Source organism: Schistocerca piceifrons, chromosome 9 (assembly GCF_021461385.2).
Source record: "Schistocerca piceifrons isolate TAMUIC-IGC-003096 chromosome 9, iqSchPice1.1, whole genome shotgun sequence".
In the NCBI taxonomy this organism is placed as follows: domain Eukaryota; kingdom Metazoa; phylum Arthropoda; class Insecta; order Orthoptera; family Acrididae; genus Schistocerca; species Schistocerca piceifrons.
In genome coordinates, this window is record NC_060146.1 from 118,959,995 (window position 1) to 118,973,694 (window position 13,700).

A 13,700-nucleotide genomic window follows, 5' to 3' on the forward strand; every position below is an offset into this window, starting at 1 on the left:
GGAGTACGTACAGCAACACATGTTGAGAGATCAGTGATCACTGTGAAGGACACGGGAATGCTGTGTACTCGTACGAGACAACGTTATCAGCAACTGATAGAGTTGTGGGTCTCCATTTAAACCGCTGGGCAAATCGTGCAAATATCCAGGTTTGTGGGGAAGTCGCATGTGAGAGCTGCCCGATGCAGGACTGATAGAAACTTGAGGGCAGTCATACTCGTCATCGAGGTTCCGGTTGACCACGTCTGACCACCATAAAGGAAGATCTTCGTACTGTGCACAGAGCACATCTTACCCCCTTCACATCTGTACTAGCCATCCTAGAGCAAGTAACGGACGCCCTGAAACATTCTGTGTCATTCCACACCATTGGTCAGAGACTTGCAGCAGCCATACTCGAGAATTGCCATCCCCTGCGTATGCTGCCGTAAACAGAAATGACTGTTTTTGGAGTGTTGCTGTAACTGCAGCATATGAACGGTGTTGCACTGTATTATGGGACAGATTGCGGTTCTGCACCAACCTCGATGACCACCACTGGTGAGTCTCAGCTGGAGAGACGTCTCAATCTTGTAATATTTTTCAGAGGCACAGCAGCGTTACTTCTGGAGTCGTGATATGGGGAGCCATAACATATCAACTCAGTTCACGGCTGGCGGTGATAGAGGAAACTCTGGCAGCACAATGGTACACAATGGCCGTGCGTTCTCTTGTATTACCTCTTGGAAGACAGTACTGCAGTGCCATTTTTCTACAGGACAATGCTCGCCCAAATGTGGTATGTGTCTCTGTGAACTGTCTGAGTTATACTATGTGATCAAAGTATCCGGACACCCCCAAAAATATGTCTTTCATATTAGGTGCATTATGCTGCCAGCTACTGCCAGGTACTCCATATCAGGGATTTCAGTAGTCATTAGACTTCGTGAGAGAGTAGAACTCGACGCTCTGTGGAACTCACGGACTTCGAACGTGGTCAGGTGATTGGGTGTCACTTGCGTCAAATGTCTGTACGTGAGTACAGACATTTGGTCCATCGTTTCCGATGTGATAGTGAAGTGGAAACGTGAAGGGACACGTGCAGCACAAAAGAACACAGGTCGACCTCGTCTTTTCACTGCCAGAGGCCGCCGACAGTGGAAGAGGGTCGTAATGTATAGTAGGCAGACATCTATCCAGACCATCACACGGGAATCCAAACTGCATCAGGATCCGCTGCAAGTACTTTGACAGAAGAAAACTTGGATTTCATGCTCGATTGGCTGCTCATAAGCCACACATCACGCCGGTAAATGCCAAACGACGCCTCGCTTCGTATAAGGAGCGTAAACATTGGACGATTGAACAGTGGAGAAACGTTGTGTGGGGGTGACGAATCACGGTACACAATGTGGCACTCCGATGGCAGGGTGTGGGTATGGCGAATGCCCGGTGAAGGTCATCGGCTAGCATGTGTAGCGCCAACAGTAAAATTTGGAAGCAGAGGTATTATGGTGTGGTCATTTTTCATGGAGGGGCTTGCACCCCTTGTTGTTTTGCGTGGCACTATCACAACACAGGCCTACAATGACGTTTTAAGCAACTACTTCCTTCCCACTGTTGGAGAGCAATTCGGGGATGCTGACTGCATCTTTCAACACGATCGACCACCTGTTTATTATGCACGGCCTTCTAATGGACTCGCCTGCACAGAGTCCTGACGTGAATCCTATAGAACACCTTTGGGATGTTCTGGAACGCCGACTTCGTGACAGGCCTCACCGACCGACATTGATACCTCTCCTCAGTGCAGCACTCCATGAGAATTGGCTGCCATTCCCCAAGAAACCTTCCAGCATCTGATTGAACGTATGCCTGTGAGAGTGGAAGCTGTCATCAAGGCTAATGGTGGGCCAATACCATATTGAATTCCAGCATTACCGATGGAGGGCGCCACGAACTTGTAAGTCATTTTCAGCCAGGTGTCCGGATACTTTTGATCACATAGTGTATGGGCAGGTACTCCAGTGGCCAGCATGATCCCTAGATTTGTCCGCAATAGAGCTTGTGTGGGACCAGCTCAGATATCAACTTCGTCGTAGTGCCAGTGTCCGGCATATCACAGACCAGTTACAACGGTTGGGGGCCAGTTGGTTTCAGGAGAGCATACAATTGTCTTATGACATCCTTCCGAATCAATGCATGCATACATGCCAGAGGGGGGTGCAATGTCATTCTGATAGGGGGATGATGTTGCCAAGTTCTTTGTAAATTGGACAAGATTTTGGACTCACTGCAATGGCATCACATATCCTCTCAGCCTGCGAAGTTTCATTTCGTTTCCTACTCCCCTTCTGCGTGCTTATCTTTTTTGACTGGCAGTGTCTACTGATGAAAAATGTTGGACACAACAAACTAAATGTTTTATTCTAGTAAACAAATTACGAATTGTATAAACTTTCTAAAAAAAATAATTTAAAGCAAAATAGAGACTACATATTTCTGTTTATGGCAGCTACGATGGATCAGTTTCCATATGATGAATAATAAAGGATATTAGTTTGTCCTTGTAAATTACTGATTACGGCAAGATTAGTTAAATCTGAAAGCTTTGTTTCACCCATTAAAATATCCTCTCAATTATTTCAATGTTTGGATAGGCATCCTTTAACCCATAGTTAGCAAAACCTTTAAAAATGCAAAATGGAAACTGTTTCAATGTTCAGTTCGTGTATCTGGAACTTTAAAGCGGGTATTTCGTGAACCAGCTCTGCTATGTTTGGCACGAAAATCAGTGGCACATTTTTCAGGATGCTATACAGAACTTCATTTAAGGATATCCCTGACAGGCAATAGGCAGATGAAATATTCGTCATACACACTACTCGCCATTAAAATTGCTACACCACGTAGATGACGTGCTACAGACGCGAAATCTAACCTACAGGAAGAAGATGCTGTGATATGCAAATGATTAGCTTTTCAGAGCATTCACACAAGGTTGGCTTCGCTGGCGACACCTACAACGTGCTTATATGACGATTTCTCATACACAAACAGCAGTCGACCGGCGTTGCCTGGTGAAACGTTGTGATGCCTCGTGTAAGGAGGAGACATACGTACCATCACGTTTCCGACTTTGATAAAGGTCGGATTGCAGCCTATCGCGATTCCAGTTTATCGTATCGCGACATTGCTGCTCGCATTGTTCGAGATCCAGTGACTGTTAGCAGAATATGGAATCGGTGGGTTCAGGAGGGTAATACAGAACGCCGTGCTGTATCCCAACGGACTCGTATCACTAGCAGTCGAGATGACAGGCATCTTATCCGCATGGCTGTAACGGATCGTGCAGCCACTCGATCCCTGAGTCAACAGATGGGGACGTTTGCAAGACAACAACCATCTACACGAACAGTTCGACGACGCTTGCAGCAGCATGGACTATCAGCTCGGAGACCATGGCTGCGGTTACCCTTGACGCTGCATCACAGACAGGAGCGCCTGCGATGGTGTACTCAGCGACGAACCTGGATACGCGAATGGCAAAATGTCATTTTTTCGGATGAATCCAGGTTCTGTTTACAGCATCATGATGGTCGCATCCGTGTTTGGCGACATCGCGGTGAACGCACATTGGAAGCATGTATTCGTCATCGCCATACTGGCATATCACCCGGCGTAATGGTACGGGGTTCCATTGGTAACACGTCTCGGTCACCTCTTGTTCGCATTGACGGCGCTTTGAATAGTGGACGTTACATTTCAGATGTGTTACGACCCATGGCTCTATCCTTCATTCGATCCCTGCGAAACCCTACATTTCGGCAGGATAATGCGCGACCGCATGTTGCAGGTCCTGTACGGGCCTTTCTGGATACAGAAAATGTTCGACTGCTGCCCTGGCCAGCACATTCTCCAGATCTCTCGCCAATTGAAAACGTCTGGCACGTCACAACACGCCAGTCACTACTCTTGATGAACAGTGGTATCGTGTTGAAGTTGCATGGGCAGCTATACCTGTACACGCCATCCAAGCTCTGTTTGACTCCATGTAATCACATGTCAATTCTAGTATAATATATTTGTCCAATGAATACCCGGTGATCATCTGCATTTCTTCTTGATGTAGCAATTTTAATGGCCAGTAGTGTGTGTGAGATCTGTTTTCTGTTTAAACTATTATCCTGAGAGATGCTTTGAAGTGTTCCCGCTTAAATATTCTCGCTTCTGTCCTGGAATGGCAAAAATCTGAAGCCTTCGGTAAAATAACATATTGGCTTCTGCATCCACTCGCCAATTTTTGTGATCTTCCAGTACCGTAGCGTAGTAGCGCCAAGATCTCAGTTGTTGACCACTGGAGACTTGTGTGCGAACGAAGCCCATTGTTGCCACGTAACTAACCCATATTAGCGACAGACGTATATTCGGTAGTATTTCTTTCTTTCTGATGCTACGTGGACGAAATGGTACTGTGGCAACAATGCGTGTTTACAGTCGCGGGCGGAGGAAGCACTATTTCTCGTTGGCAGATGATGGGAACACGAGGGCATGAGAACTCACGTACTCTCCTTCCGATTAATTGTTAAATTGTATTTTTCGCTTCTAGTTTGTTTCTGCGACCATCCCGTGCCTGCGATCTTGGCGGGACAGTATCTCGCCACCTTCTCGGTACGGTCTTGCTGTTAACTATATTGCCTTTCACCAGCGCGCTTTTTGATCGGGGAGAACCTTGGAAGAAGCTGCTGTAGCGCAAATAACTATCGAGCATTAGGGGACTGCAGAGCTTTAGTTTCTTTCTTCTTGATGCAACGTAACATGAAAATGAATACATTCTTGATTTGTTGCATAAGCTAAATAATTTCACACGTTACAACAGCATCTGAATAGCATCTTTGCGCCTCAGGTACGTCCACCGCTCTCGATAGCTGCTACGGCATTGAAAACGGAGGTAAGTGGCGTGACGCCAAGGAGCGACACTCTCTATTTGGGAAGACCGGCTTCAGGTTACAGCAGAGCCAGCCAGGATGAAGTTTTCGGTGTCTTCTTTTCAAAAATTAATTTTACCTTTAGAAAATTATGTCACACAACACAACTCTGTTCAGTGGGAAAGGGTATGCAATGGAAACACTACACCAGTGACCTTGTTGCTGCTGTAACGTCAGCGGACGTTGGAACACACATCATCTCGGTGGTGATGATCTTGCCATGAGGATTCTGTATTTCAACAGCATATCGAGAAACAAATCATCGACAAAAGATTGCTTGTAATAACATATAATGCACCATCTGAGGCACTCGTATTTTCAAGCCTTCGAACATAATTCAGACATGTCCGTCGTTTTTGGTACTTGATTAAATTAAGCAAACTCAGTAGTACAGCGTATGACACGAGTGCGTACCGTTTAGTTCCGTTCGCAGTTTTAAGACTATGAAAAAAAAAATCAACTACATACAATTAACCCAACTTGCGCACCGGAAACACTGTCACTGTAAGTTCAAAACAATTTTTAGCTGAGTCCGTCTGCAACGCCTTGACTCACTGATAACACCCGAAAGCGCTATTTAAACACATCGCACATTTCCTCTAAAGTAAAATATCAACCGTCTACAGTTGTATGTACATTCTGGTGCGATAAGTTAATCAATGTTTCTCTTGCAGATACGCCAGGATCACAGATTTTGTCGCGCTTCGCTAATGACTTGATTTACATGAATGACATTGCACACATGTTCCACTTTACACTGCAATTTCAGTAACTTGCTGTAGATGCAGAAGAAGATGCAGCCTTAGAAAAATAATTTTAATCTTGTCAAAAATAAAATGGGTAATTCAACAAAGAACGAATTTTTATTCTGTCACAACGAGCCTTCATCCGCAAATCTGTTTTTCTGTATAAGCAGAGTTTGTTCAAAATAAAATCATATCATCAAATATAATTCATGGTGTAAGGACGCTTAAATTTAATGACAACCTGTTTAAGAAAGAATTAGTGTAATGATATTTGTGTCGCGCTTCCTTGATCTGAGGGAACTGAGCGCCAAGCACATTTATCTTACGTCGTTGACAACGTAACTATGAGAAAAATGCTCACAAAACAAAGAAAATTAAAATCTGAAAAACAGGAACTTTTTAACTTACCTTCTTCAGATGGAAGACTGTTTTCATCGAATATTTCATTGCAGATTATAGTGCGAGCGGACGGTGAACAACTCATCTTCACACCTCATTTCCCAGGCTCAGTCCGAAATTCGTTCGCGTTGCAGAGTCATTAGGTGAACAGTTTTTTGACATACCATACTCTCCATTCCAACACACAATTTTTCACACTGTTGAAAGAAACCCGGCACACGACTCTCAAACTGTCATACCCATAACACAAATAGACGAAACTAAACAACGCGACAAAGATATGGTGCAGAGATGATCATGAATGCTGTACAGCATTCGAGAAAGCTCTTGAATAGTGTGCCCATCGAAGTACAGACTTATTAGTAATATCTAATACAGTTGGATATTAAATCCAAACAACAATTACCCTACTACAATGTTTCTGGTGCCCACATATTGAATTATTAGCATTCTGATAGCGATCTGTTTCTGGAAATTCCTCTCTGTATGTTGGCGACACTGTCTTTCCCAGCTGATCGATGAAAACATTTGCGAACAGTTGACTGCTGCTACCCGGGCGAAGTACTTTTGTTAGTGGAAGTTGTCAAACACTCTTATAGATTTAGGTCTGATAATGGGTTTACTTTGCTTTGTTTCACATACTTCAATTTTCGTTATGTTCAGTTCTAAAAGACGTATACTTGATGGGAGATTAATGTAATATGTCAATTGTTATGCGGACGTATGAATAAAGAAAGCTTATCGGAAAAAGCCATTGACGTAATAGCTGGGAACCGAAGCCATAACAACAATAACATGATGAACACAATCGCATGCTTATTTTTTTTCACAGCAGTGTCGAATGGTGTATGCGGTTTGGATTTGAGTCGGAGAAATAAAACAGAACGTAAGTATGACAAAATCAGAGCGTTTTGGAGGGATATTGAATGTACCTTTTTTATGAAATGATTTTTCGTCTTTTCAGTTTTTCGTCGCATTATAAGCGCCGAATGTGCAGAGTTTGGAGAAGTGGTACATGGAACAGTTTCCAAAATCAATGCAACTAGTGTCCAAGGCGTACATATAGAATGTGACGAAGGATATGATCTCACTGGTGGGCCGAAAGTATTGTGTAATGATGGTCGGTGGGATGCAGCCCCTCGCCCTATGTGTGCTAAACGTGAGTAGGATTTACTACGTGATAAATACATGTCCTGTAAGGTATCCAAATTTAAGTGGTGGTTTAATGATTTTTTTTTTTACTGTATTCAGCACTTTCCCTTACATATCATACATAACAACACTTTAACGCAATAATGCTTGTTTGATTATGCCGTTGTGGTTTTGTTGATCTCTGCGTATAAAGGAACTTTCTTGCGGGAAAACCTGGGGATCCGGTTCCTCTTCAAATTCTTATGCTGATCAATGTGTTTATATCTTATTTTGAATTTATCAAATACGTAAGTGAACTTTATTATTTTACATGATCAAATGTATATGTTCATGTAATTAGATGTGAACTTAAAAGGTAACCATGTGAACGTTTTTATTTGGAGAAAACGGATGGATTGTGAGTCACGCCAAACTATTCCAGAATGAGGTGTTACAGAATTTCTGTAATTTCAATAATTCTTGTAGTTGTGAAATATGTACTATTGCAGAGTCCAGTGGCAGGTATTGCAAGAAAGACAATTTATTAAAATTATGGTAGTATACATTACTAGATAACTTTTTGGCTGGACAGCGTCTTAACAGGAGGATATAAGATGAACATCAACAAAAGCAAAACGAGGATAATGGAATGTAGTCGAATTAAATCAGGTGATGCTGAGGAAATTAGATAAGGAAACGAGACACTTAAAGTAGTAACGGAGATTTGCTATTTGGGGTGCAAAATAACTGATGGTGGTCGAAGTAGAGAGGATATAAAATGTAGTTTGGCAATGGCAAGGAAAGTATAACTGAAGAAGTGAAATTTGTTAACATCAAGTATAGATTTAAGTGTTAGGGAGTCGTTTCTGAAAGTATTTGTGTGGAATGGTACCACATATGGAAGTGAAATGTGGATGATAAATAGTTCAGACAAGAAGAGAATAGAAGCTTTCAAAATGTGGTGCTGCAGAAGAATGCTGAAGATTAGATGGGTAGATTATGTAAGCAATGAGGAGCTACTGAATAGATTTTGGGAGAAGAGGAATTTGAGGCACAACTTTACTAGTAGAAGGGATTGGTTGGTAGGACATGTTCTGAGGTATCAAGAGATCACCAGTTTAGTATTGGAGGGTAAAAATCGTAGAGGAAGACCAAGAGATGAATACACTAAGCAGATTCAGAAGGATGTAGGTTACAGTAGTTACTTGGAGTTGAAGAAACTTGCACAGGATAGAGTAGCATGGAGAGCTGCATCAAACCAGTCTCTGGACTGAAGAAGATGAAGACTAGTGATCATGCCAAGAAAGTCAGAGAACTTCTAGTTTACTTAGAGTTTATTTATGTAGCATTTCATGCCCATATACAGTAATAAATATGCAGACAGTTAGCGACAATTTTGCTTCATGCTCATGGGGAAAAAGGAAGGGGGATATAAAAACTGAAATACTCTCTCGTACACACTATAATATGGTTCGTGGAGTAGGCCCATAGATGAAATACTAGTACTTACATTTTACTGACTGGAATTGGGGAGAAAAACAATTTGTGGCACAACCTGACTAGAAGAAGGGATCGGTTCATATGACACAATCTGAGACATCAAGGGATCTCCAAGTTAGTATTGGCCAGGGGAGGAGGGAGGGGGGGATTTGTAGAGGGAGACAAATATATGAATACAATAAGCCTATTGAGGATATAGGTTGCAGTAGTTCTTCACAGTTGAAGAGGCATGTACAAGATAGAGCATCGTGGAAAGCTGCATCAAACTAATCTGCGGACTGATGATCACAACAGCTTTTGATTATGCATATTACTATAGTTAGTTTTTATTGCCACATAAACATTTTTGTGCAATACATTGGTCCACTTCCCTCATCAATATGTACATTGTTGTACTGTAATAGTGATGCCCCTCTTCTATATGCTTTATTATATGTGGGACATGAACATAATAAACCATCATCATCATTAGTCTGTTTAGTCATTGCTGAGTGTTATGACCTTATTAATTTGTTCACTTCTTGAGTAACTGGATAAAAGGCCCAAAATTGAGAAACAGAGTAACATTTTTAAACACAAAGCTGGGGCTAGCACTAACACAGGCAAATTTGAACAATTGAGAGCTGCATTTTGCAGAAGTAATGTTAAGAACAGAATAGCTGAACTGAAGACCACAACAGCAGCTGAACTGCAGTCAAAGTGCCAAATCAAACAAGAGGTTCAAGAGAATCTGCAGGCTGTGGTCTAGATGTCTCCAACAGCTCCATGCTCTGGAAACTGGATAAAAATGTGCAGACAAGCAGCAAGTTCAGGAACGTTCTGACAACTCTGGAGAAAAAGTGGTAGTTAAGGCTAGTGGCAGTCTGGGGGTTAAAAAGATGAAGTAAGTTCTCACAAGACAGTAGTTATGGAGAGAAATGACTGAGTTTTGCAGAAGTAGGTACAGAATACCAGGTCATTGGTGTTTTTAAACCAGGTCCAGGGCTTGGAGATGTTACCTGTGATTCAAGTTCTGTGTGGAAATATCTTAGTTGGGAACATCTTATAGTGATTATTGAAGTGCTTCAAACAGTTTGGGCCATAACTTCAACTGCACTATTAAGTAAGAAATCAGGTACATTGCTGGGAATGCTCTTAACATCAATGCGAAGATTGTGTCACTTTTTTATAATAGATGAGCTGTGGATGAGGGCTTCTCTCACAATGTGTTTATATACAGGACTGCAGTGGATTGATCACGTATGGGTGTGATTGATGTGTCATTCTTCACACAGTCACACCTCAAGAGGCTTTTGGGCTGGAGGTTTTAGGTTATTGCAGAGTGGCTGACTCCTCCCCTTTTTTCCTTGCGGTCAGCCAGTCACTTCCATCTGCTACATTGTTTTAGCTCCCTCTATCATTTTCTTCCTGTGTTGTCCATGTTTTACTGCTGACACCCTGCTTCATCCCACGCTTCGGTGTGGGTGAGCACATATTTTTCAATGATTGTTACCCGTGTTTTATGTTCCGTTTTATATTCCTGTTCTGGATTTTTCTTGACACCCGTCTCACTATGTTACTGAACGGGCGCTGAAGACCATTCTGTTGTGCGCCCAAAAAACCCCTCTATTACTACTACTACTCCTACCTCAAAAGACATTATCAAAATCTGAATGTTTCTGGTAAAAGGTTACTCTCACAAGTAATTTACAGAAGCATTCAGTGCAGCCAGAGTACTGAGTGTCAAGTACCATTTATTTCCTAAATTTTCACTGAACTGAATGTTTCCAAAATATAGAGCTACCGAATAATTACAGACATGGTTGCAACAAACAGTGGTCAAACAGATTGGTATTTCAGAAATCGCAATGGGTAACACACTTACGCTGTTGGCAGCCTTTCCATTGTGTGCTATTCCTATTAAGGGTTTGCCCAATGTATCATGGGAAGTTAGTACAATGAACCACAATTGAGATGTAAGTAGCCAATGACATTCTGATTTGTAATTTTGTATGGTTCTTAAATGTATTTTGTTATATATAGTTAGAACAAGAACAAGGACAAAGAACAGGATGATGAACTATACCAAAGGAGAATATTGCACTGGAGGAGATAAGAGGCATTAAAGCAGATGAAGAATAGAAAAGCAGCAGGACCTGATAATATTAATGCAGAACTTATCAAATGTGGAAGTTTGTTAGGACTGAGGCTATTGCATTTATATTTTAAATGAATATTGGAAACAGACGATAGTACCTGACTTGTGGAGAGTGGTCGATGTAATATCAATCTATAAAAAAGTGAATTAGGAATGCTTGCAAAAATTACAGAGGAGTAAATCTGTTGAACACTGTTTATAAAATATATGCATGAATAATTAATAACTGACTGAAAAGAACAGCTGATGCCATATTATTGGAGGAACAGTGGTTTTAGAAAAGGACGCTCATACAGTGGTAACATTACAGTTGTGCGGCAGATAATTCAAAAGGGACGAGAACATAATCTGGAAACTGCTACTGAATTTGTAGATTATAAAAAAGCCTTCAGCGGAGCCAACAGGTCTATGCTGTCGAATATAATGGAAAGATGAGGTTAACCAAAACATTTAGTACAAGTGATAAAAAGTCTGTATTTAAATAAAAGAATTTAAATGAACACAGCAAAGAGAGGACAGGACTAACAGCAAAAAACAGAAGAGTACGACCGGGGTGCAGGATCTCACCCACTTGATTTAGTATGTATTTTGACGACATTGTTAGACAATGGAAACAAGAAGTTAAGCCAGTAATACAATTAATTCCTGGAAACCTTTAAATATTCTACTCTTAACTAATGAGCAAATATTTTTACAAAGGCAGAGGATAATTTACAATTTGCTCTATATCATTTGGAATGAATGTGTAAATTCCATAACTTGAAAATAATAGAAAATAAAACAAGATTTATGGCTTTTAAAGAAAAATATCCAGTATGTTCTAAAATAATGCCTAATAGAAAATCAGGTGAACATGTATCTCACTTTCAATTATTGGGATGTGATGTAAGTTATGAATATGATAATGACACCTCCTGTAAGTTAAATAAGTTTCAAATGATATGTGGCACTATACATAGAACATTAGCCAATAAAACCAAGAAAGATACGAAGACAAAACTCCACAAAGTAATGGCAACACCCAGTCTCACATTCGGAAGTGAGAAGCAGACAATAACTAAGGAAGGCCAAAGAAGGACACAGTCAGCTGAAATGAAAGTTTTAAGGAAAGTAAAAGAGTTTACTTTGAGAGAGCAGATAAAGAGTTCTGAAATAAGAAAACAATATATTCTATATGAATGAAAGATAAGAAAACAAGATAACAAAATGGAAGGAGTATATTGAAAGAATTGGACAGGAAGAATAATCATACATGAGATAGACTGTAGACCTGTAGGAAAGAGAGTTATAGGAAAACCAAGGAAAAGGTGACTTTTGTGATTGTTAGAATTTAACCAAATTGGTAGAATTATTGGCGACATTGGAAAATAAGACATGTAAGCCAGATATTGCAATGATGAATGTAGATCTTGGGCTATGCTACACACAATTCTGCTCTGGCAATGTTATTTTGGTGTTGAGATTCATTGGCTTTGCCGACTCACAAGCAGAGTGTCACATTCCAACGTAACATTGTTCTTGATCCAAGCTATAGGTTAGCTTGTCATCACAACCAGCTGTTTTGCTTTCCCATTCTTTGGCTATGCCAAGTCACAACCCAATTGTCACATTCCAGCATAATGTAGACCTCAGGCTTCACTATAAGCCATTGAGTCAGAACATCATGGTTCTCTCTCTCTCTCTCTCTCTCTCTCTCTCTCTCTCTCTCTCTCTCTCTCTCTCTCTCTCTCTCCCCCCCCCCCCCCCCTCTCTCCCCCTCCAATCACCAAAGAAATACAAAATTCAGACATCAAGTTTAAAATTTGTAATAATCATGTCAGTAAAGTTGTTCTGGTGCACTCGATATTGAAAACAAATGTAACCTGTTAAACTCTTCTGCTGAAGGAAACCATTAGATTCAAAAACTCTCATTGGCTACTGTATACTTTCACCCAGTTGATTATAAACAATGTTGACGAATTGCTAACATTCACATACAATGCAAGAACTGTCAACACTGTAAGAGCAGTTTAGCCAATACACTGGGACTTTCCCATCAACACATAACAAGCTTGTTAAATAAGAAACATCTTTTTCTTGCATCACTACATGAAGCTGAAGAATCTAAAGGCTCTTCTGCAGATGCGTTATAAATATCTGAACATCACTTGGAAGTTACAGAAAATGAGCAGGTGCACCTAAATGGATACAAGTTAGTATCACAGTGCTGTAGGCATAATATAAGGAAAAGGAAAATGAATATCTATATAGTACTTAAAATAGAATGAAGTGTCAGTCTGTAGACCTCAGTGAATACTGTACATTGAACAGCTTTCTGAGTTCTGTGCATGCTTATCCATACTCTGCAAAATGCAGGCATCATTGCACTTCAGTAATAACCTTTGAAACTAACAAGTTAGCAATCCTGACAGTTTTCAAGCCCCTATCCTTTAAACTCCATTAAGCAACTACAGGGGGTACTAATGAGACTTAGAAATAAGTAGGAAGTAATTGTATGTGAGGATTACATCTGCAATAATTTTGACTGATGACACCTAGAGGTACTGATGTACAGCTTTGGTTTGTTCTCTATATCAATATTCTCAACGAGAACAGAACAACGTAACGCCAACACTAACTAATAATTTCTTTCTTTCAGGAAGTAGTTGTGGGAGTCATAATAAAACTTTTATCTGACCACATTGGGCAAATAGCAATAACACATTGCCATCAGTCAGGGTTAGCTAAGAAGGGACAAGCACAATTTCACAGAATTATAGCTGTTCAGGGATAATTAACAGGATGGACAAAAGGGAAAAAAGTTTACCAAGGCCACAGTAG

General features: G+C 40.8%; 2 protein-coding genes across 2 annotated transcripts in view; one reads left to right on the top strand and one right to left on the bottom strand.

Moving 5' to 3' along the window:
- Nucleotides 1-6,337, bottom strand: part of LOC124717004 (centrosomal protein of 164 kDa) — a 630,067-nt gene extending 623,730 nt beyond the window's left edge. The window contains exon 1 of the mRNA XM_047243631.1: nucleotides 6,122-6,337. Coding sequence (XP_047099587.1) covers nucleotides 6,122-6,197 — 76 coding nt within the window. The 5' untranslated portion in view covers nucleotides 6,198-6,337. The remainder of the gene's footprint in view (nucleotides 1-6,121) is intronic.
- A 343-nt stretch (nucleotides 6,338-6,680) lies between these two features.
- The window catches only part of LOC124717043 (sushi, von Willebrand factor type A, EGF and pentraxin domain-containing protein 1-like), a 134,872-nt gene continuing 127,852 nt past the window's right edge, over nucleotides 6,681-13,700 (top strand). The window contains exons 1-2 of the mRNA XM_047243705.1: nucleotides 6,681-6,998; nucleotides 7,077-7,271. Of these exons, the coding sequence (XP_047099661.1) occupies nucleotides 6,836-6,998; nucleotides 7,077-7,271 (358 nt within the window). The 5' untranslated portion in view covers nucleotides 6,681-6,835. The remainder of the gene's footprint in view (nucleotides 6,999-7,076; nucleotides 7,272-13,700) is intronic.